Source organism: Muntiacus reevesi, chromosome 1, assembly GCF_963930625.1.
Source record: "Muntiacus reevesi chromosome 1, mMunRee1.1, whole genome shotgun sequence".
NCBI classification, from domain to species: domain Eukaryota; kingdom Metazoa; phylum Chordata; class Mammalia; order Artiodactyla; family Cervidae; genus Muntiacus; species Muntiacus reevesi.
Genome location: NC_089249.1, coordinates 270002102 through 270027906, shown reverse-complemented (window position 1 = coordinate 270027906; position 25805 = coordinate 270002102). Strand labels below are relative to the sequence as shown.

The 25805-nt window shown below is 36.3% G+C and overlaps 1 protein-coding gene across 3 annotated transcripts in view; it reads right to left on the bottom strand.

The window, feature by feature from the left end:
• Nucleotides 1-578: 578 nt before the first annotated feature.
• SLF1 (SMC5-SMC6 complex localization factor 1) overlaps nt 579-25805 on the bottom strand; it is a 71198-nt gene continuing 45971 nt past the window's right edge. For all 3 annotated transcript variants that reach the window (XM_065936762.1, XM_065936776.1, XM_065936770.1), the window contains 7 exons: nt 15539-15686; nt 8789-8934; nt 7718-7881; nt 6791-6927; nt 4766-4858; nt 4176-4358; nt 579-1563 (listed from right to left, as the gene is read on the bottom strand). In XM_065936762.1, the coding sequence (XP_065792834.1) occupies nt 1082-1563; nt 4176-4358; nt 4766-4858; nt 6791-6927; nt 7718-7881; nt 8789-8934; nt 15539-15686 (1353 nt within the window). In that variant the 3' untranslated portion in view covers nt 579-1081. The remainder of the gene's footprint in view (nt 1564-4175; nt 4359-4765; nt 4859-6790; nt 6928-7717; nt 7882-8788; nt 8935-15538; nt 15687-25805) is intronic.

Below are 25805 nucleotides of genomic sequence, written 5' to 3'. Positions count from 1 at the left end.
GAAATTACTGATTTTAAAATGTAGAAAAAAAACTTGATTTTTATTCAGAGGTGATATACTAATGTAGCAATTTTCAGTTTAAGACTATAAACCCAGTAATAAAACTCTTAGCATTTGTATCCTGCTAAAAGATCTATTTCCAAAATAAAACGAAAGAGTGCTTCTTTTAACAGATTATAATAACTGTTGTGAGATCATCACTTTAGTTACATAAAATCTAAATGGAAGTTCTAATTGTTTCTTTTCCAGGTGTATCACAATGTAACTTACTCCACTAGTGAAGCAACTCCAGTTTCAAAAGTAATTATTATCCATATCCTTTGCAAAATGAAATGTTACTACTCTGTAAATTCATACTGGACTGTTAAGATTTTAGATAATCTCAAATCCATTACTTTGTTGCCATTTATGATCTTAATATTTAATAAAACATTATAAAGCAGATTATTTTACTTAGAGAAGAGCAGTTACATGGAGTAGAAATACACTTTGTATAGGAACTGCTAAAATAAAATAGATCAAGGGATCAAATTATTAAACTTTGCACGCTTACTACATTTAAAAACCAAAAGAATATATTATTATGAACTCTGAAATGTTTATTTTACAAACACGTAAAACTAAAGTGAGTATTTTATTCCAACAGCCTACGGAGAAGAAACAGGGAGCTACATATCTACAGGTGCATATTTGCATGAATATTCTCATTATGATTCTAAGATCCAAAACACCTAAAATAGAGAACATTACATTTGATTTAAAAAAATATTTAAATTAAAAATTTTTACATATACAATGTAAATAAATAATATCACTTTTAAACCAAAAAATAATACAGATTAATAAAAGCAATGTATAACAAACAAAACTATTTTTTACTTTTCAGTTAAATTCTACACAGTGGAAAAAGCCTATACTACAGCTTTGCATAAGTTCTTTAAGCGCTTTTAAAATTTAGCAAGGCTGCAAATTCTGCAAAATAAATAAATGAAATTAACGTGTTAATAAGCAACGAAGTCTCTAATAAATGACAAAGCAAGCAGAGCAGGTTTAGAAAGCTGACCCGTATTTTTTGGCATCATCATGAAAACTCTGTGACCGACCTACACATTACTTCCAATGTCACCAATAAGGCCTCAGTGTGTACTCCAGGACACACTTTTAAATTCTCAGGCAGTTCCTTCAGAATATTTGGGAGCTTCTGCAGTGTCTTTATATTTCTAGCATAAAGATCCAATAACCAGTCAGTACGAGCACTAGTGGTTTCCTTATAATTCTGACAAGCTACAAGCAGCTCATTTAGATGAGTTAATCCTTTGAAAGCTAAGAACAACTCTGAAGACAAACCAAAAATTGAACAAAAATTTAGTAACATCCTACTAAGTAAAAATGAGCCAAATTCAAGTTGCTGGTGGTAAAAATGTTTTTCTGCTTGTGCATGAAAGTTCTCCACTGTATCTTCTATTTTTGTGATAGCAAATAGTTCTTCCTTGATTTGAGATGATACCACATAATCCAAGGGCAATTCCCCCTTACAGTTCCTCTGCTGTAGAAGCACTGGGCCTGTGAAAAAGAAAATGCAAAATGTTAAGCGTAAAACATTTTGGCAGCTTAATAGCCATATTTTCTCTTTTTCTCCCAAAGCCACCCAGGGCTCAGTTTACAGTCATATTTTGTAGTAATTCATATTGATATAATTACCTAGCTATATATACTAACTGCCTAACAAAGGTGCTTTAGGAAAAAAAACACCTAGCCAATTGCCTAATGAGGTTTGCCTAAAAGTATATGCCTTAGTTCAATAAATAACATATATGGTGTGTGTGTGTGTGTGTGTGTGTGTGTGTGTATATATAAAACTTTGATAAAACTTTATAAATTGTCATCTTGAAATATCAGTGTTCTTGGAGGAAATTAACAAAATACACTTATCTTAAATTCTGTATGAGTCTTAAAGATATTTCATAATACCACCAAGAGGAACAAGAACTGCCCCCTTCCACTGCTAATTGGTGATAGCAGCAGTGCAGACTGCAAAACTTTGCCCAGAGACAGGACACATTGTTCATTGCCCTTGCTTACGTTCAATTTATTTAGTAAAGGTAACTGATTCACAAAAAAGTAAATATTAAATGCTCTGGGACAAACTCAGACTTCATTTCACCTATGCTAGTTACACCCATCTAACCATCTACTTACAAAGTACTGAAGACAGAATTTATCCCCTGGGTAGTAAAAGATGATATGGGAGGGGCAAAATAACAGTGACTCAGTATTTGGTCACACTGTAAAGAAAAGGAGTACTTTGTACTTCTGCCAATCAAATCCCGTAATTATTTACGCACTTTGCCATACAAATGTTACAAGGAATGAAAAGGTTTGAGTACTAGCAGACATAATCTGAAGATTCTACCTTACAACACAGATGTCATCAGATCACAGTTGCTAAAACTCTTCATGATGAATCTGACTGGACATATGTAGTGGGGCTTAGATAGACAATGTAGTTAATATAGAAGATTAACCAGTGATGACATATGATTAATATATAATTTATAGAAAAAATCTAAATGAAAACTAGATTTCATTATGGTGATATCTGCCCCCAAATTTCAAGTTACTTCTGTTTAAAAGAGAAAATACAAAAAATTATGAATCCAAGATACCAGAAGTAAACAAAGTTTTTACAAACATAAATAAATTTGTAAGCTCTCAAGAAAGACTAAGCTTACTCACAACAAAGAGATAACATAGTTTCTATAGTGATCATATCAAACCATTTGATAGGTCCAAACTCAGATTATAACTAAGGCAAAGACAAGTCTATATGATTGCCAAAGGGCCTTGATAAATCCAAGTACAAGTAGATCTCCTCTCTTAGGATAAATAACTCATCTGTGTACTATTCTTCACCAAAGGTCCTAAAACAATTCACACTGGTTAATATAATGCCGCCTTCTTCTGAAAAATTGGACTTAATGCAACAAAGGTTTTATATCACTTAGACCATGTGAAGCAAAGCCAAATACTGGCTAGGTATGTCACATTCATGGTTAAGCAGAAAAATGAAATACTTCAGAGAGAGAACAGTATGGTTCTGTAACCATATAATACTAAAAAAAAGTGTAAAAACTGAAAAATATATTGATTATGAAATGGTATAAGTAAAACAGACACACAAAGGCCTTTAGGGGGCAGGAGAAGACTATAAATAACCAAATACACCAAACTATCATGATATACAGCCTTCCTTAGATAGACAAATGAAAGCTGGATATAGATATACAGTAAAGAGATATCTAAATAAAATACACTATTTTCATCCAAATAGCTTTAATTACTGGACAAATAGTACAATAGTATTTTTAATGCAAATAAAAGTAACAGGAAATTTATACAAATCTGCATTATAAGCTTGTCATCACTTTGTTTTTCCTTTTAAAACCCAAATCAGTTTTGAACATTTTGATATAAAATTTATATTTTTCAGTTCAGATAGAAGAAGAATATCACTGAACTGGGGGGCTGGGGAAGGGTTTGGAAAGCAGAGATCAGATAAGAAATCAGCAGAAAAAGCAGCAGATGAATAGTGAGCTCAAGTTACTTCCATCACAAACCCCTACACAACAGTTATCACCATTTGGCAATTCTCCTACTTAACTTAATTGACTACAAAATGTGAATGAAGAGAAGATATTCTAGGATATCTTTTCTTGTAGTCTGTAAAGAAATGACTCATTAAAGAAAAAAAGAATCACGTTAGCAGTTATATACAGGAAGTGAAATAAGAATGAAATATCCAAGTACTCACAAATGAACATTTACATATACTTATTCATAAGCTTTTGGAAATAGTTGGTTTATAGGCATTACATACTTTTAAGTAAAAGGATTAACAGTAAAAGCCAACATACCCAATTCAAAATATATTCTCGTAACAAAGGTAAACCGGCTTAATGGCACAAGAAATAAATGCATTTTATCAAAAGGCTTTTATCCTTACTAAATAAAAGGTGCTTATATGTTAGCAGACTTTTCATGTTTACCCTTCATTTAAAATATAATAAAGGCACCTTTCCTTATAGATCTTAAAATATAAAATGCTTTCTACCTCTGAGGGATTCATCAAAAAACGGGATGATTTATCATAACCCGCTTAGCATAAATGCACTCACCCCCATGCTGGAGCAGCAGCTTGCCAATTTCTACATGTCCGTTTGACAGCGCATCATGCAAAGGAGTCACCCCGTCCACTTGAGTGAGCAGATCTACCTCTGGACAACGTTGCAAAATTTCCTGGACACACACTGTGTTGCCATAGTTACAGGCTTCATGCAAAGGCGTCCAGCCAGCATTGTCTAAATTAGAAATCAAGGCAAATTTTTAAACGGCAAAAGTACGACTTTTGGTAGTGAAGTACTGAAATTCTACTTTCCTTATCAGTGTGACTTCATAAGTGCCTTATATGCAAACAGAATGCTTTGATATAAATGCCTAGGGGTATAATATTTTTAATTATAGAAAATAAAATAAAAGACAAACTATTTTAAAATGTTGATGGTGGGCTATGTCAAAATATAGATGCCAAAAATGACTGTGCACTCTTCTACATCAGTATATGATGAATTTCTTGGTTTTGCTACCAATAATACTTTGAACATATGTTACGTAAATATACTTGTGATTTTTAGTAATGCTGGAAATTAAACTATTTAATATCACAAATATAAAACACTGAATTAGACAACAAAGATTTAGAACTTACCTTTAACATTGATGTCTATTCCTGGCATAGAGAGAAGAAGAATCAATTTCTCCACTTGGTTATTTATGCAAGCTCTATGGAGGGGTGTTTCTCCTGCCATAAAAAATTAATAGATTATTCCAGAGAAGAGAAGATATCAACTAAAGAAAATAATCAAAGGGCATGAACTAGGAGATCTGGCCCCATGCCAGAAAATTATTTATTGAGTTTTCCTTTTGACTGGTTTAAACATCTCTCACATTAGGAAAAAAAAAAAAAAAAAAAGAAGGGGGAGGGAACCCCATCCCCTTTTTAGAGCCTCTCTGTTAGCAATTCAGCAATGAAATTCTACTGCAAAAGGTTTAACACAGGCATTGTCTCCTCCTAGTTCAAGGTTTAAAGCTTCAATCCTGCTATAAAACCCCCAAATGATCAGAGAACACCAAAAATACTGGGTTTTACAGCAATAAAAGTTTAGAGTGCAATTGCCCTCTCTTAAATTTATTCATGAACCTACGTTAAATGTATGGCTCTTTTTTATACAGCATTGATAGCTTAATTCAAATGAATGTTTCTGGCTAAGCACGAGTGCCTCTACACACTCAAGTGTAATTCAGAACTTCAAATCCATTAACAGATGGTTTGCTGCTTCTCAATAGGCTGTCTGGCTTGGCTACAGCAGCACAGAGAAGGAGAAATGGGGGAATCTTAATATAAACACACACGCACACACATACATGCACGCACACACACGCAAAAAAAAAAAATCCTTGGTACCATTTAAAGCTGAACAAGAATGAAAAATAGAATGATAAAGTCTTTTCTAGAGGGGCGGGGGGTGGTGTGCAATTAGTGCCTGCTGCCTAAAACTGTCTATATTCCTCTCTGTTGTAAACAAGATTAATAAGATACAAGGAATGATTTGATGTAAGGGGAATTAAAAATATTAACTGATTGCTTTGAAAATGAAATACATTCTGAATCAAACTCTTTCTTGCTATAAAATACTAAGCAGCACATTTTTCCAATGTTCAGTTTTTACAGATTATCTCTACAACTTCTACTAAAACATTTCTTTTAAAGGCATTGAAAAGCTTTTGAAGTTTTTCCCTACTATTTCTCAATTCTCTTCCTCCCTCCCAGTTCCTTCTGCTGTTCAGCCTAAAGTCATTCATATTCATTTTACTTTCTGACACAATCAACAAAGAAAAAGGACACTTTTGTGAAGTTAATATCTGAGTTCACATTTAATACATTTTTCATATTTTGAGGCAAATGGACAGTTGTTTTACATTTGTGATATGCTACTATGAACTTATGCTATGTAGAAATATTATGAAAGCTTGGTACCATAATGATAACATTTATATTAAGAACATAGTATAGGTCATAAACAAGAGACTTAGCAATTTACTTTGGCCAGATGTAGACTCTTGGAAGGTATCATAATTTTGAGTTAAAGAGGTACCTAAGTTAAAGAAGGGCCGGGGTGAATTATTACAACGCTATTCTTGTTACTCCAGCCCTTTAGGTACTTAGGTTCCAGTATAGTTAGAACCAAAAGCCAAGCACATTTCATAGTCTGGGCTCAATGCCTGGAAGAAAAAGAGTCCATATGCTTAACACAGCTATGTAACATAGCCTACTTCTCATTCTTTGTTCACAAAACGTCTAGAACTGAAAGAGATGAAGACTGAATTATACTTTCAAATCACAAGCCACGGATCCTAAGCAGCACAGGTTGAGGTGGAATAGAAAAGTAAGGCAGGCAAATCTGGAATGAGCTCAACAGGAGCTACACAGTGTTTAATATTTGAAAAGGCAGGTGGAGAAAAGGGAGGAACACTGTATTACACCAGGTATTAAACACTTTTTTTTTTAATAAATGGCAGTTAAAAAATAATATGCCCTCCAAGAAGGTATTTTCCTGGACCTCGTCCAATATTTAAAGTGACGTATTCATCAAGGTCAGTGTGTAAAACTTGCAAATACTAACTACAACCACACAAACTTCCTAGCATAAATTAATTTAAATATTTGGAATACCTTTTAAATTAGTCTTGTGAAAATTTATCTTTGTAGTAACTAAAGAGGGGCAATTCTCCTTGGAACATGACAATTCTCCTTCTGACTTCTTTTTCAATCTTTTTAATGATGAGGAACATTTAGCAAGATTCAGTTCTCTGAAAAGAAAGTAAGACATAAGGAAAGCTTGTTTCTCACCAAAGCATGGCAGCACAAATTATATGGTGAGTTAAAAAAAAAATCTAGCATTCTTTTAATTTAAACCCCACTATTCATTCAAATCTTTACTGCTTTCTATTTTTATATTTATTTCAATTGTATAGGAACAAATTCTAATGCATTAATTTTCATTTTATTAACTTTGCACCCAACTGACCACCAAAAAGTTTATGAATACTGAACGTCATATAAAGAAGTTGAGACCAAGTAAACCATATTTGGCAGAGAGACTAAAGCAAAATGCTAATAAGATCAAAATTCAGGCCCCTACTTCCCATTCTTATTTTCATATTCTAATCCTATCCTCTTCTTCCTAAAAAGATTTCAAGTTTTCTGAATTTTGCATGGCATGCTTTGAGAGGCAGTTTCTCATTTGGGAAGGCAATTAAAACAATTCAGAGTATCTTATATGACCATGCATTCTGAAGTCCCATCTTTACTATACCTAACTAATATTTTAAATTATAGGGAAAAAATTGTGTGGAACAATATTTTGATGAAGGGTTTTATTTCTTTTGGAAAAGAATTTATTTTTTAATAGAAAGAAAGCATGAACATTGAATTAAAGAAAGTGAAAACGTTGACCATGTGTTCTCGTAGGTCTAAAGCTGAGTTTTCTGCTAACCAGCATAATTCAGACAACATCTCAGATAACCATACAGTTCAAGAAATGCCTGAGAAGAGCTGTACTTGAAAACAAAGCAGAGCTGGTATACAAGCATCACTTACGGTTTCTCCGGCAGCCCTTCACCTTGTTTCTGTTTAGCACCATTCAGCATTATTAAGGCCCTCTGAGATTCAAAGCAAGGCCGTGGTCCTATTTTCTTTGGTATCTGCATCTTTCTAGTCCCACGCACACCAGTTTTCCCCAAAGCTGGCAAGTAGGAATATACCTGTTGCAAAATAATATTGTTTTCTCAACTACAAAAACCTGGAAACAGTAAAGAGAAATTACCTGATTCATTTCACCATTAAATGTAGTTGTATTTTCTTGGTTTCCTCAATATGATTGCCTCCCTATCTCATTTGAACATGCTAAAATATTAAGAAAGCTGCTAGTTCCATGTCATTATGTCAATATGACATACACAAGAAGAAAATTACTTTCTTAAAAATAATTTTTTTCAAACTCAAATTTGATGTTCATTTAGGAAAGCTCTTTTGATGAGTCCCATGCCCAACTTGTTATAATTAATTTGCCTATTTTTAGTATTTATGGTTTACGTACAACTGGCATTTTGTCATTTCCATCTTGGCAATGCCTTCCTTTAACAGAAAGGAAATCTGGAATAAATGGAATAAGGAGTGCAAAAGTCATTAAAGACAAGGATTGTTGCAAACAGTATTTCCCCAACCTGACCAATTAGTAACAAGTAATTACTCATTTGTTGAAGAAACTGCTAGAAATAGTAAATATCAATAATAGCTAAAGATAGCCAAGATAAAACTGTTTATGTGTGTAACCTTGGAGTCATTTGCAAATTTTGCTTTTTAAATACCATTAAATGCTATGTAGAATTTTTCTGGATCACAGTCTTTCCAAAATAACAACATTAGTTACTGTGGCAAGTGATACAAAGATTCTTGGATAATTTTTCTGTTATCAATTCTTAATTATTCTCAGGTAATTAAAATTTCTATTCAATAATTATTAGATTTTGAGGTAGAAAACTACCTGCTTTTATATCTATTTGAAAGATTAATATGCTCTATACAATTATTAGAATAAGAATATTTAAAAACTGAATGTATAAACTTACTTCTTAAAAATTAAAAGAACTAAAATAGAGTGGCACTTACCATTTTCTGAAGAGAAAGTGGCTCAGAAGAAATACTAATGGAATTCTGTAAACACAACTTTTTAAAGACAGCCTCTGCAACAAACATTTGAAGCCAGGAGGAGGAAAAGGAACCAATAAAAATCTCTAAGTCCTGTGAAGAAAAGTCTGTAGAAAACAAGAGAAATAAATATAGTTATTGCTACACACTATAAAATTTCTTTCTATAGACTATTTCCTCCATGGACTTTATTCATTCAAATGATGACTTCTACACCAGTAAGATTCACCCACAAAATTTTAAACCATGAAAATAGATAATATTCCTAATCCTTGGTCTTCAAGAGAAATTTTTTTTTAATGGCATATATTCTCACATTTGAAACAACCATTACTTTTTATTATTTTAAATAAAAGGCTGGAAATTTTATATATATACACATGATTGGAGAGATAATATATGAGTAGACAGACATGGGTTTTTATCACTATACTTTCCAATTAAAGATCTCTTCCCACAACTGTGCTGTCTATAAAAACCAAGTTCTGGGTTTCTAAACAGACACAGGTGTATTTAATTTGCATTGATTAGTCTTGAGCTGATAGGAAGACATTTTTCCTCCAACCACATCCACAAATCCTATCATTGCAGAGCAGGATGAAAGATAAAGAAGAGAAGTAATGTAGACCCTTTCATGGATCACAGTCTGATTGTGGAGAAGGGGCTTAACTAAATGAGGCCATGGGCCATGCCATGTAGGGTCACCCAAGATAGCCAGGTCACAGTGAAGAGTAAGAAACACTGGAGGAGGAAAGAGCAACCCACTCCAGCACTCCTGCTATGAGAACCCCATGAACAGTATGAAAAGTCAGAAAGACATGACACCAGAAGATGAGTCCCCCAGGTGGGAAGGGGTCCAACATGCTACTAAAGAAGAGCAGAGGGCAATTACTAATAGCTCCAAAAAGAATGAAGTGAGTGGGCCAAAGCAGAAACAATGGTCAGTTATGGATGTGTCTGGTGGTGAAAGTAAAATCTGATGCAATAAAGAACAATACTGCACAGGAACTTGGAATGTTATGTTCATGAATCAACGTAAATTGGACATGGCCAAGCAGGAGATAGCAAGATTGAACACTGACATCTTAGGCATCTGTGAACTGAAATGGACGGGAATGGGCAAATTTAATTCAGATGACCATTATATCTACTACTATGGGCAAGAATCCATTAGAAAAAATGAAGTAGCCCTCATAGTCAACAAAACAATCTGAAAAGCAGTACATGGGTGAAACCTCAAAAACGACAGAACGAAGTACTAGTCTCATTTCTGGGGCAAACCATCCAACATCACAGTAATTAATCCAAGTCTATGCCCCAACCACTGATGCCAAAGAAACAGAAGCTGTAGGTTCTGTGAAGACCTATAACATGTTCTAGAACTTATGTCAAAAAAAGATGTCCTTTTCATCACAGGCGACTAGAATACAAAAGTAGGAAATCAAGAGATACCTACAGTAATAGGCAATTTTGGCCCTGGAGTACAAAATGAAGCAGGGCAAAGGCTAAGAGTTTTGTCAAGGGAACACAGGGTCATAGTAAACACCCTTTTCCGACAACCCAAGAGACAACTCTACCCATGGATATCACCAGATAGTCAATACCGAAATCAGACTGATTAGGTTTTTTGCAGCTGAAGATTGGGAAACTCTATACAGTCAGCAAAAACAAGATCTAGGGCTGACTGTGGACATGGAAGAAGATATTGGAGGAGTAAGACGGGGAGATTGCCAGCTTCCCTACAAATACATCAAAAACTCATGAAGATATGGAACAACTCCTACAAAGCAACCTCTAGACAACAGCAGAAGACCCCAGGCCTCCAGGGGGACAGGATAAGCTCCCTGAAATGAGAACACAGGCACAAGTGACCCCTAAGAAGAAATTAAAACAAACAACTCAACCAATCTTTCCCTCCAAGGGCAAAAACAAAAAGGAAGAAGGAATACAATCCTAAAGCTTGGGGAAAGGAGACCTCAACTGGGGCAAGTCAGGAAAAAAAAAAAGATGAAAAGACCTAGAGCTGACTGTAGCTCAGATCATGAGTTCCTTATCACAAAATTCAGGCTTAAATTGAAGAAAGTGGGGAAAGCCACTGGCCTTTCAGGTATGCCCTAAATCAGATCCCTTGTAATCGTACAGTGGAGGTGACAAGTAGATTCACGGGATTAGACATGGCAGACAGAGTGCCTGAAGTATGGAGGTTTGCAACACCCTGCAGGAGTCAGTGACCAAAACCAGACCCCAGGGAAAAGGAAACGCAAGATGGCAAAGTGGTTGTCTGAGGAGGTGTTACAAAACAGCTGAGGAAACAACAGAAGGGAAAAACAGAGTTCAAGATAACAGCAAGGAGACAGAAGAAGGCAACAGAGGAAAACAATAGAATGGGAAAGACTAGAGATCTCTTCAAGAAAACTGAAGATATCAAGGAACATTTCACGCAAGGATGGGCAGGATAAAGGGCAGAAATGGAAAGGATCTAACAGAAGCAGGTGGCAAGAATACATAGAAGAACTATACAAAAAAGGTCTTAATGACTCAGACAGCCAAGATGGTGTGCTCACTGACCCAGAGCTGGACATCCTGGAGTGTGAAGTCAAGTGAGTCTTAGGAAGCATTACTATGAACAAAGCTAATGGAGGTGACAGAATTCTAGCTGAGCTATTTTAAATTCTAAAAGATGATGCTGTGAAAGTGCTGCACTCAATGTGTCGGCAAATTTGGAAAACAGCAGTGGCCACAGGACTGGAAAAGGTCAATTTTCATTCCAATCCCAAAGAAGGGCAATGCCAAAGAATGCTCATACCACTGCACAATCGCACTCATTAGACATGCTAGCAATGAAATGCTCAAAATCCTTCAAGCTAGGCTTCTACAGTATGCGAACTGAGAACTTCCAGATGTACAAGCTGGGTTTAGAAAAGGCAGAGGAACCAGAAATCAAATTGACAACATTCATTGGATCATGGAGAAAGCAAGGGAGTTCCAGAAAAACGTCTGCTTCACTGACTATCCAGCAGGTCTTTGACTGTGGATCATAACAAACTGTTGAAAATTCTTAAAAGATGGAAATACCAGACCACCTTACCTGTCTCCAGAGAAGCCTGTATGCAGGTCAAGAAGCAATGGTTTTAACTGGACATGGAACAGCTGACGGGTTCAAGCCTGGGAAGGGGTACAACAAGGCTGCATACTGGTCCCTGCTTATTCAGCTTAAACGCAGAGTGTGTCACGGGAAATGCCAGGCTGTGTTACCAAAGCTGGAATCAAGACTGATGGGAGAAACGTCCATAACCTCAGATACGCAGATGACACCACACTCACGGAAGAAAGCAAACAACTAAAGAGCCTCTTGATGCAAGTGAAAGAGGAGAGTGAGAAAGTTGGCTTAAAACTCAACATTCAGAAAACTAAGATTATGGCATCCAGTCCCATCACTTCATGGCAAATAGTGAAACAATGGAAATAGTTACAGACTTAATTTTCTTGCGTTCCAAAATCACTGTGGATGGTGACTGTATCACGAAATTAAAAGATGTTTGCTCCCTGAAAGGAAAGCTATGACAAACATAGATAGTGTATTAAAAAGCAAAGACATCACTTTGCCAAAAAAGGCCCATATAGTCAAAGTGATGGTTTCTCCAGTAGTCATGTAGAGATGTGAGAGATGGACCATAAAGAATGGAGAGCACCGAAGAACTGATGCTTTTGAATTGTGGTGCTAGAAAAGGCTCTTGAGAGTCCCCTGGACACCACGGAGATCAAACCAGTCAATTCTAAAGGTGATCAACCCTCAACACTGATTAGAAGGACTAATGCTGAAGCTCCAATACTTTGGCCACCTGGTGGGAAGAGTTGACTCATTGGAAAAGACCTTGATGCTGGGAAAGACTGAAGGTAAAAGGAGAAGAGGGAGGCAAAAAATGAGATGGCTAGAGAGCACCACTGATTCAATGGACATGAATTTGAGCAAACTCTGGGAGATAGTGGAGGACAGGGAAGCCTGGCATGCTGCAGTCCATGGAGTGGCAAAGAGTTAGACATGACTTAGCAACTGAACAAGAAAATAATTCTCCATCAAAATACTGACCAAAAGGACATTACTAGAATACCAGATTCACTTGTAGGGATTAAGTGTATTATTCTACAAGCTCTATAATAAACAACTTAGTTTCACATATTAGTTGTAGAAAAGCTACTGCTCTTAAGGATAAATCATTTACTTGACTTTTCTATCCTGACAAAGGCTTAAAATCAGCATGTACTAACAAAAATTTATGATATATTAATATGAACCATTTTTGGATATACATATTTTTAAAACTGCCCATCTATGGCTTAATTGGAAGCCTAAGAAACCAATTATGTGTGCTTTGAAAAGGGGAAGGAAAGGCTTAAACACGCCTTTCAAATAGGAATACAGTTTAATCTCTTGTAGTTTTAAATATTAGTGATCACACATAACTGAGAGCAAAGTAATCAGTCTGTTCACAGATTACAATGGTAACATTAAAGTCTAATTTCAGCTGAAGCCAGTTACAGGGCTCAGATATGTTAGGTTTAAATTTGTCTTGTGAAAACTGGTAGTAACAGTGGGTAATAATGCTTGCCTGAAAGTTAAGGGACATTTGATTATGAGTAAGGAAAGCATCAAAGTTGATTCATAACATACAGCAGAACTCTGTTAATACATGGCTCATTATTTCATGCATTTGGTTAAACTGTAAGATAAGTTTATCTCCCTAGAGGTAACCAATACACACTGGAAACAATGCATATGAATATATTGATAATCTTTAAAGGCACTGCTAATCCTATCTTGGGTCCTCTAACTCAAAGAAGTTTCATTATGGAATAAAAATAGGGAATCCTTTTAGCTGAATGTTTAGTTCCCATGCTAACAAATGATGCTAGAATTCTGTTTCTAAAATGGAAAAAAGGAAAACACACACACACACACACACACACATACACACATACACATCTAGTAGGAATAGTGGGAAAGAAATGATAAGAAAGGATTCTGAAGGAAGATTGAATTTGAGCTAAGAAATGTTAAAAAGTCATGGAACAAAGGACAGCTACTTCACAAAAGGAACAGTAATCACCCCTCAGCTCAATGAAAAAGAAAGAAAAAAAGAAGATAAAATGCTTTAGATAAAAATCTTCTAACTTCAGTAGTATAAAGAGAGACCTCTCTTTGCAGAGGGCATCATTGAATAAATCCTGAACCCAGTTACAGCCTGGATTCCTATTCTAGAATCTGTTCGAAGTATTAAATTGATTGACAGCATATTCAAGAACTTTTTATTTTATATAAAACTAAGATGCAATGAAACACATGTGCAACAAAAGAGAATGCTCAGTCTAAAGTATTTTTAAGTATACCAAAATCAACTTTTATATTTGAAAGCTATAAAAGTTCACTTGGTTTAAAATATGTTCATTTTAGAAATTTAGGAAAGAAGGAAGAAAGGGAGAAGAGGAAGGAAATGTTTCATAGGGCACTATTCTGGCTTTCAAGAGTAAGAATATAAATGGTGTAGATAACATTGAAATAGCTTTGTATGGGGACAGATGTTTACTAGATTTATAGTAGTGATGATCATTTCTTAACATATACAAATGTCAAACAATGTAGTATACCTGAAACTAAGGTAATGCTGTATGTCAACTATATGAAAAGAGAAAAATAAAAAAGAATGTAAAAAAAGTCTTACAGAAGCCTCCCTTAACTCTGGAGACCCAAAAGAGTTAAGAGACAACCTTCATGGGCTTCTCTGGTGGCTCAGACAGTAAAGAATTCATCTGCAATGCGGGAGTCCTGGGTTCAATCCCTGGGTTGGGAAGATCGCCTTTAAAGGGAATGGCTACCCACTCCAGTATTCTTGCCTGGAGAATTCCATGAACAGAGAAGGGTGGGCTACAGCCCACGGTGTCGTAAAGAGTCAGACATGATTGAACTACTAACACACATACATATAAAACATAAAGTAAGCATGTGAAAATGAGTTCTGTCATCATATTGCTTAAATAATATTCCTCCCTATTACTTTACAGGGAACTTTAAAATCAGATAATACAGGAAGGAAGAAGAGTGAGAAAATTATACATATGTATTATATATTACTTTTATTTGTTTCATCCATGCTAATTTGTTAGATCATCAGAATCAATGGAAAAGAAGCAGTGGCAGCTTTTTGTTATAATAAGAAAAATTATACAGCAACAGGTACATGGGGGAAATGTTTTAACCAGTAATATAAGCTCAAGTTAATACAAGTGACTCTCTATACCATAGTAAATATTCTGACCTAATGATTTTCATTTTTTAATAGTTAAGTATTCATGCAAGAAGAGACCAGGAAACTGTTCATATGGCACAGATAACATTACAGAGAGATAATGCTTTCTAGCTGAGTAAGCAGAAGTATTAAATGTATTAAAAATAGTTTTCACCATGTGAGATTCTAAAACACCAAACAAAAAAAAAGGTAAATCTATAATAAATTGATTTTAAATCTGTTTAAATATTTACTTTTATGAGGTAGTTTAAATTGTTAGTTGTAGAATTAAGAAAAATGTGATTAATATTATATACAAACATATTATACTTTATTTCCAGGTACTATTTTCCATACCGTAATATCAAATTTTATAAAATCATGACGTGTGTGAGGACTAAGGCTCATGCAACATAGACATACTTACCATCACATGAAAGGGAAACATAACTTCCTAAGTCATCAGACATGGGTCGCATCACGTTTCTACCCATATTAAGACCAAGGACAATCCAATAATCTATTGCTGCTCCAAGAATTCCAGTCAATAAGTAAGCTAGTTCATGTTTGAAGACCTAACATTAAGATGGAAAAATATTACTAAAGCATACTGAAAGGTATCAATTCTATTATTTTGAATACTTGCTGAGGCAAAACATAGCTATTTAGAAAAATGGGGCATGCAAATGCTAAAAGGTATTCTTAAGAACTCTAGCAAATTAACCCCCTCTTTTCATTCTTTCCATCTCCTCTTCTCCCTCCTTCCTCCCCTGATCTGTATCTACATCTATATCTGTATCTACACGACAAAACAGTTAATAAAATTTCCAGGTCTCATATATGGATAGCTTGAAACAAACTTTTAAAATAACTTCATCCAATTGTGTCCAATGCTTTAGTCGGGCAATAATTCTATTAAAACAATGAAGAAGTATTTGGCTTCTGTGGATTTGTTTACAAGAACATATGACTATAAAGAAAGAGAAATTTAGTAACCTCTACTGTTTATATATAAAATTAACCTTTACATTTCCCTAAATGATCTTTCAAAGGAAAAGACTTGAAAAACATAATAAATACAAGCTACAGCAAAACTGTTGTTAAAAAAAAACTGGCTGATCAAATATTAGTTATGAAATTATATCAAATACCATATCTAACTTAGAGATACAGCAATATCAAGTTTAAACACTGCTTTATATTACCATTTCTATATTAACATTATTAAACTACTATAAGAAATATAGCAAGGCATACAAAGGTTACTTAATAATGTTTTACACTAGTGTTTAAAAATATCATTCTAATCCATAAACTATGAAGATGAAGAGGTGTGAAAATAATATTTTTAAACACCTTTGATTTAAACAGACACTTTTTCACAATGACATTAAACTAGTTAAAATTCCTGTAGTTTTGGTATTTGTTGTCTAGGCATGTTGGATGCATGAAAAAAACCACTAAATTAACGGCTGGGTAGAAAGCATGTGAAAAGGTTTTAATAAGTGTTATGATACCCAAATAGACTATAACTGCTATGTTCTGCCATCATATTATACCTGATATGAGATTAGTGACAGAAATATCAGCACTTTGAACCCTCAGTGACTACAGGATTTGTTTCTCCTGCCCTCAAAGACAAGGTTCTTACGAGTATACAGTGCATCACTCCTAACATAAGGAGTTATTAGTTACATGACTTCATGACTGAAGCGCTGTTTTGGAGCGGCTGTAAAACAAGGACAAGTGGTCAAGCAGCGCGTACACCAGACCCACTAACAGTGTCTACTGAGGGCAAACCCGCACACAGCATCCTCAGCAGGTGCAGAGGTCCCCTTCTGCCCTACCGCGACGCTGCTGGGCAGCACATGGTATTCTGGCAGGGCTGGACATCAGAAGGTGGGGGAGAAACTGAAGATTTGGGATTCTAAGCTGCATGATTAGGGAAGCACTGCCCTTCTTCTGACATGATCAGGGGCCCAAATACAGAACCGTGCCCACACCCTGATTCTGTGAGGTCAGGATTTCATGAGTGGGCAGGAGCAAGGCCCCTCCTCCTGCCTTCATAGAGAACTGGGTTTAAACCTTGCAGTTGTAGTTGTGTGACACGGGGAGTGAGCAGTAGGCCTGGCCATTATTACCAGGCTGGGGAGGTGCCCACACCTCCCTCAAACTCTAACAGGTGACAAGCCTTGCAGCTGACCGTAAATGGCTCTTGTAAGTACTGGGTCGTCGCTAGTCTTCAATGAACTCTGCAGGAAGCCAACTCTGTTCTGTGCAAAGCCAAAATGTAGATGATCACTGAGCAATGTTACTTCTCATGGTTCAATTTATCAAGAGAACGTAAAACTGGACAATGAAAATCTCTATTTAAACTAGCAAACTGATCATGTCTAGATCCATACCACAGAATATTCCTTCCGACATATATGCACATCTAGCTTTCAGCAATGAGACTACTCATGAAGGAAGCACGAGACTGTTAACATTTGATTTCTCAAAGTATTCCTCTATTTCAGTCAGGGTTACTTCTGCTCCCTGGTCTTATGACTTTGGATATGAAAGACGAGGTTAGCCCAAAGAGTTAAGCTTCACATAAACCACAATCCAAACACTGAAAGATGAACACCTCCCTCCCCCAGGTCAGTAGGTGTGCAATATGCTACTGGAGAAAAGTGGAGAAACAGCACTAGAAGGAATGAAGATTTTGAGCCAAAGAGGAATGCTCAGTTGTGGATGTGTCTGGTGGTCAAAGTAAAATCTGCTGCTGTAAAGAGCAGTGTTGCATAGGAACCTGGAATGTTAGATCCATGAATCAAGGCAAAATGGAAGTGGTCAAACAGGAGATGGCAAGAGTGAATGTCGACATTTTAGGAATTGAACTAAAATGGACCAGAATGGGCGAATTCAACTACGATTACCACTGTATCTACTGTGGGCAAGAATTCCTTTGGTGAAATAAGGTAGCCCTCAGAGCCAACAAGAGTCCGAAATGCAGTACTTGGGTGCAAGCTGAAAAATGACAGAATGATCTCCATTGGTTTTCAAGGTAATCCATTCAACATCATAGTAATCCAAATCTATGCCCCAACTACTATTGCCAAAGAAGCTGAACAGTTCCAACACCTTTTAGAACTAACACCAAAAAAAGATGTCCTTTTCATCATAGGGGACTGGAATGCAAAATTAGAAAATCAAGAGATACCAGCAGTAACAGGCAAGTTTGGCCTTGGAGTACAAAATGAAGCAGGGTAAAGACTAACAGAGTTTTGCCAAGAGAACGCACTGGTCATAGTAAACACCCTCTTCCAACAACACAAGGGATGACTCTACACGTGAACGCCACCAGATGGTCAATACCAAAACCAGACTGATTATATCCTCTGCAGTCGAAGATGGGAGAAGCTCTAAGCAGTCAGCAAAAACAAGAACGGGAGCTGACTGTGGCTCAGATCATAACTCCTTACTGCCAAATTCAGACTTACATTGAATAAAGTAGGAAAAACCACAAGACAATTCAGGTATGACCTAAATCAAACCCCTTATGATTATACAGTGGAAGGGACAAACAGATTCAAGGGATTAGATCTGAGTGGATCAGACACAGTGCCTGAAAAATTGTGGACAGAGGTTCGTGACATTGTATAGGAGGCAGTGACGAAGACCATCCCCAAGAAAAAGAAACACAAAAAGGCAAATTGGTTGTCTGAGGACTTATAAATAGCTGAGAAAAGAAGAGAAGCAAAAGGCAAAGGAGAAAAGGAAAGATATAATCATATGAATAGAGAGTTCCAAAGAACAGCAAGGAGAGATAAGAAAGCCTTCCACAGCGATCAGTGCAAAGTAATAGAGGAAAACAATAGAATGGGAAAGACTAGAGATCTCTTCAAGAAAATTAAGAGATACCAAGGGAAGATTTCATGCAAAGATGGGCTCAATAAAGGACAGAAATGATATGGACCTAACAGAAGCAGAAGATATTAAGAAGAGGTGGTAAGGACACACAGAAGAACTGTATAAAAAAGGTCTTAATGACCTGGACAACCACGATGGTGTGGTCACTCACCTACAGTCAGACATCCTGGAGTGTGAAGTCAAGTGGGCCTTAGGAAGCATTACTAGGAACAAAGCCAGTGGAGTTGATGGACTTCTAGCTGAGGTATTTCAAATCCAGAAAGATGATGCTGTTAAAGTGTTGCACTCAACATGCCAATAAATTTGGAAAACTCATCAGTGGCCACAGAACTGCAACAGGTCAGTTTTCATTCCAATCCCAAAGAAGGGCAATGCCAAAGAATGTTCAAACTACTGCACAATTGCTGTCATTTCACATGCTAGTAAGGTAATGCTCAAACTCTTCCAAGCTAGGCTTCAGCAGTACATAAAATGAGAACTTACAGATGTACAAGCTGGATATAGAAAAGGCAGAGGAAGCAGATATCAAATTGCCAACACTTGTTGGATCACAGAAAAAGCAAGGGAATTTCAGAAAAACTTCTGCTTCATTGACTATGCTAAAGCCTTTGACTGTGTGGATCACAACAAACTGTGGAAAATTCTAACAGAGATGGGAATACCAAACCACCGTACGTGCCTCCTGAGAAACCTGTATGCAAGTCAAAAAGCAACAGTTAGAACCAGACATGGAACACAGACTGGTTCAAAACTGGGAAAGGAGAATATCAAAGCTGTATATTGTCACCTTGCTCATTTAACTTACGTGCAGAGTACATCATGAGAATGCCAGACTAGATGAAGATCAAGCTGGAATCAAGATTGCCAGGAGAAATATCAATGACCTCAAATATAAAGATGATACCACCTTAATGGCAGAAAGCAAAGAGGAACTAAAGAGCCTCCTGAAGAATGTGAAAGAGGAGAGTGACAAAGCTGGCATAAAACTCAGCATTCAAAAAACGAAGATCATGGCATGTGGCCCCATCACTTCCTGCTAAATAGATGGGGATAAAATGGAAACTTTATTTTCTTGGGCTACAAAATCACTGCAGATGCTGACTACAGCCATGAAATGAAAGACGCTTGCTCTTTGGAAAAAAAGCTATGACAAACCTAGACAGCATATTGAAAAAGCAGACTCACTTTCCTGACAAAGGCCCATATAGTCTAAACTATGGTTTTTCTAGTAGTCATGTATGGAAACGAGAGTTGGACTATAAAGAAAGTTGAGCACCAAAGAATTGATGCTTTTGAATTGTGGTGCTGGAGAAGACTCTCCTTGGTCAGCAAGGAGATCAAACCAGTCAATCCTGAAGGAAATCAACCCTAAATATTCACTGAAGAACTGATGCTGAAGCTCCAATACTTTGGCTACCTGATGGGAAGAGTCAACTCATGGGAAAAGTCTCTGATGCTGGAGAAGATTGAAGGCTGGAGAAAAAGGGGGCAACAGAGGATGAGAGGGTTGGATGGTATCATTGACTCAATGGACATGAGTCTGAGCAAATCCTGGGAGATAATGAAGGATAGGGAAACGTGGCATGCTACAATCCATGGGGTTGCAAAGAGTCAGACATGTCTTAGCGACTGAACTACAAAACCACAATCCAGCACTCCATCATGTAAAAATACAAAACCAACCAGCTGAGACTTTCCTTATGCAAATAAATGTACACGTGTACCTGACACCACAGATGAGTATCAATATTGCTTACTATTCAATTCACCTTGAAATTATTGTTATCAAACAGAGATAGGGCTTCCCTGGGGGTCCAGTGCTGAAGAATCCTTGCAATGCAGGGGACACCAGTCGGATCCCTGGTCCAGAAGGATAACCACATGCCTCGGAGCAACTAAGCTCATGCATCACAAATATAGAGCCCGAGCTCTAGTGCCCGGAGCCACAACTATTGAAGCTTACACGCCCTGGAGGCCCTGCTTAGAAACAAGAGAAGTCACTGCAATGAGAAGCCTGTGTACCACAGCTACAGAATAGCCCCTGCTAGCCGCAACTAGAGAAAGCCCACACGACAAAGACCCAGCGCTTCCAAAAATAAATAAATCTTAAAAAAAAAAGATAAGAAAAACTGAACAAAAAAATCAAGAGATAGGCACACCTTGCCGTATTTTCAAGGAAAGACTGTGGTTCCTTTACCATGGTATGAAAAAATCCTGCCAAAGTTATTCTATCTCTGTATCAATGGCTAAAATAGCTATCACATATCCATCATAGATAATTTTTATAGAAAAATATACTTTCAAATCAGGTTCTTGGATTCTTTTACACTATTTTCTTAACCATGACATTCATTATAACCACAGGACCAAGACACTGTGTATGGATTATACTCACTGTAACCTAACAATGCTATTTCTAGCACAGAGAATATATACGCTTTGGAAGTAGGTTAGAGGGAAAATGGTCAAAAAAAAAAAAAAAAGAAAATCATAAAAAGAGAAAAGCTTTCTTGGAATACCGAAATGTTTACTAAAGCTGAAAGAGTAGAGCATAAATAGCCTAAGAAAGAAATGAAAGATTTAATTTACACATGTGACATATTTACCATGGAACTCCCTTCTAGTGTTCAAGTCTTTTAGAAGACATTCTGTCAACACAGTTCTCTATTATCTACCAGTACAAGTAATCTACAGGTTATAAACTTGGCAATCTTCCAAAAATTGACCAGTGTATAAATGCAGAGCAAATCTGAATGTTGGCCTTCTGACCCCCGGATCAGGGCTTTCTACAATACTCCACAGCAACAGATGACAAACTGCTCCTCTAGTACCTCTGGCAGAAAGAGGCAAACATTACTACATACTGTGCCTCTTCCTATTTTGAACAGTGGCACATGAAACGAAAGTGTGTTGGCCACTCGTCAAGGTTTTGCCCTAAGAATCTGTGATATCTTGAATAAGTTACTTATACTCTTCAACCTCAATTTCTTTATCTTTAAATACAAACTAGTTTCCATTTCTACCAATAACTATAGGGTTATAATTAAACAGCATTTAAGGACATCACAACGAAAAGCAGGACTAACCACTAAGCTTAGTAAAATGTGTACCTCCTCTATAACCTTGACACATTCCACCTCTGCTCTGCCAAGGAAAGCCCAAGCTTTCTGAGATTATGACAATGAAATTCATTGCCATTGTGTCACTCTGCAATACTTTCTGATTGACATTATGACAAAACAATATTAGCATAAACTGAGGACTTCTGTTTAGCTAATGGCTTAAATTGAATGCTTCAACTAAGCAAATCAAGATACAAATGCTTTACAGTACAGAAAATGATGTCTGCGAACATGCATGGAATTCGTGAAATTGGAAACTGCCAAAAAGACTTAATTAATTAAGTACGATAATGAATTCTAACACATAAAGTACCACAATAAAAAAAACAGCTTATATGAAGTTAAGCAATACAAATGTTAAATAAAATATTAATTTGCAAAGCTCAAAACCAGTTTTCATACTACAACTGATGCTACAATTTCTTGTATACTGCTTCACAAATATGCTTAATTTACTTATAAATGTGAACAAAAATCTTCAGGTTAAATATGTATGAATTCATTACTATTTACATTAGTATTTGCTGAGTAAATTCTTAACTGTGGGAGTCCTTTGGTGATTTAGTAAAATTGTGGAAACATCACTTTTATTATTGTTTTTAATTATAAATGAAAATTTCATTTATATAATCAAATGGATAAAAAAGAAATGTTCTTTTTTTTTATTTATGCATTTCTGCATAAACAAGAAAATATTTTCTATACTTAATGATTCTATTGTCTGAACAGTAGGAAAAAAAGGCAATGATAATTAATCAGGATTTTAACATTTTTAGCTTAGAAGTGTAGTTACACCCAGAAACAATCCTCCCTTTTAAATTCAAATTAAAAAAAACAAACCAACCCTGAAAAGCATTTTTTCTTTAAAGAATGCCTCAGACACTCCCTAAATAGAATCTTTAGAAATCAATAAGGGCTTCTGTTTCTGATAATGGAGGCCTCAGGTAATTCAGATAAACTGTCTTACAGAAGAAAACTTAAAATATTGAATAAAATATGTAAAACATCTTCTGTAAAGTTAAGAGAAACTGCTCAGCCAGGATCCAGGAGTGGTAAAAACCAAGTGAGGCATTCAAAGCCAGCTGACTGTGTCCTAAGGACATCTGCTGACCCAAGAGAAAGCTGACACACAAGTGTGGTTTTTGGAGCCCAGGGGAGAAGAGAGTATAAAAAGTCATGGCCCAAGGCCTAATGCCCAATACGCGGGTACCCTGCAGGGCTTCAACCTCAAAGCAAGCACAAGGCGGAAGCATAACTATCATTATCTGTAGCTCTGTGCTTCACCTGGACTATTCAGGAAACCCTGAACCCAGCAACAAAAATTCTCCCTACAAGAAAATAGTCAGTGTCTTTGCCACGAACTGTTTCTACAAGATAACTTCTTAAATGCCATTTACAGCAAACAGTCAAGCATACCTAGATGGCAAGAGATTGTAACAGAAAACAGCAGAAACAAGAAACAGAAACAGACTCACGAAAACGTCTAATATGGAATAATCAGACATAGACTGTAAAACAACTATTATCACCATGTTCAAAGAAAAAAGAAAACCTTGAAAACTTTGTAGGGAACCAGAAATCATAAAAATATACCATAGTAATTTGGAAGTTAAAAAGTCTAAAATTGGAAAAAGTACAAAAATTGAAATGCAATTGCCCTGTTTATCATGTTAGACACAGTTGAAAGAGACTAGTGAACTAGACATTGGATGAAAACGCTATTCAGAATGGACTGAGTGTAGAAAAAAATGGAAAATAAACACGAGAGGGTAAAAACACAGAGGATACAAAGAGGAGGTGTAACGTAAGTTCAACTGGAACTTAAAAAGCAAAAGAGAGAAAGTGGATCAGAGGAAATTGATTATAAGATGAACTATTTAAGAATTTTCCTTAAGCTAGAAGAGACTTTATGGCTTAAACTCTTTGACTGTGTGGATCACAACAAACTGTGGAAAATTCTCAAAGAGACTGGAATACCAGACCAGCTGACCTGCCTCCTGAGAAATCTGTATGCAGGTCAAGAATCAACAATTAAGAGTCGGACATGGAACAACAAACTGGTTCCAAATCGGGAAAGGAATATGTCAAGTCTGTATATTGTCACCCTGCTTATTTAACTCATATGTAGAGTACATCATGCGAAATGCCAGGTTGGATGAAACACAAGATGGAATCAAGACTGTCGGGAGAAATATCAATAACCTCAGATATGCAGATGACACCACCCTTATGGCAGAAAGAGAAGAAAACTAAAGAGCCTCTTGATGAATGTCAAAGAGGAGAGTGACAAAGCTGGCTTAAAATTCAACACCCAGAAAACTAACATCATGGCATCTGGTCCCATCATTTCATGGCAAATAGATGGGGAAACAATGGAAACAGTGACACACTTTATTTTTGGGGGCTCCAAAATCAATGCAGATAGTGACTGCAGCCATGAAATTAAAAGACGCTTGCTCCTTGAAAGAAAAGCCATGACCAACCTAGACAGCATATTAAAAAGCAGAGACATTACGTTACCAACAAAGGTCCGTCTAGTCAAAGCTATGGTTTTTCCAGTAGTCACGTACGGATGTGAGAGTTGAAATATAAAGAAAGCTGAGTGCAAAAGAATTGATGCTTTTGAACTGTGGTGTTGGAGAAGACTCTTGAGAGTCCCTTGGACTGCAAGGAGATCCAACCAGTCCATCCTAAAGGAAATCAGTCCTGGATATTCATTGGAAGCACTGATGATAAAAATGAAACTCCAATACTTTCACCACCTGATGTGAAGAACCAACTCACTGGAAAAGACCCTGACACAGGGAGAGATTGAAGGCGGGAGGAGAAGGGACAGACGACAGAGGATGAGATGGTTGAATGGCATCACCGACGTGATGGACATGAGTTTGAGTCAACTCCAGGAGTTGGTGATGGACAGGGAGGCCTGGTGTGCTGCAGTCCATGGGGTCGCAAGGAGTTGGGACACGACTGAGCGACTGAACTAAAACACCAGAGATCTCCACTCCATCTACTAGATTTACTGTCCCCAAAGAAAATACTACCTATCAGTTATGATTATATATCACTCATGAGTAACAAGAAGGCATTTCTATATATAAAGAATGAACTGTTAAAAAAAGAAAAAAAAAAAGAACAAATTTCCAAGAGAGTTTAAGGAGTTGATTAAAACATTTAAGCTTGAGCTAACAGGCGTTAGGAAAAAATGTGGAATAACAGAATACACATTTTGGCCTCTAATCCTATATGAGGTCAAAAAGAAAAGCTGAGTTAATTTCAGAAAGCAGAAATCACATACAGCTCACTTTTAAGCTATGTTGCTATTAGATATTAATAACAAAAGCACAGACAAAATCCACTAACAACAAAAAGCCATCCATTTAGAAGTTTTAAAACACTCTATCAAAATATTTCTTGGATAAAAGGGGAATTCATAATTGACAATAAAAAACACTGAAAAAATCAGTAAGAGCACCCTACATTAAAGGATCAAAACTTGAAGGAGGAATCTCAAGTTGTACTCAAAAGGACATTTATATTAAGTACACATATTAGAAATAAAGACTAAAAAAAATTAGATTCAAACATTCAAGAAGACAGAAGAGAAAGTAAAAGAAAGGGATTTTAAACAATGAACTGAAATTAATGATATAATAC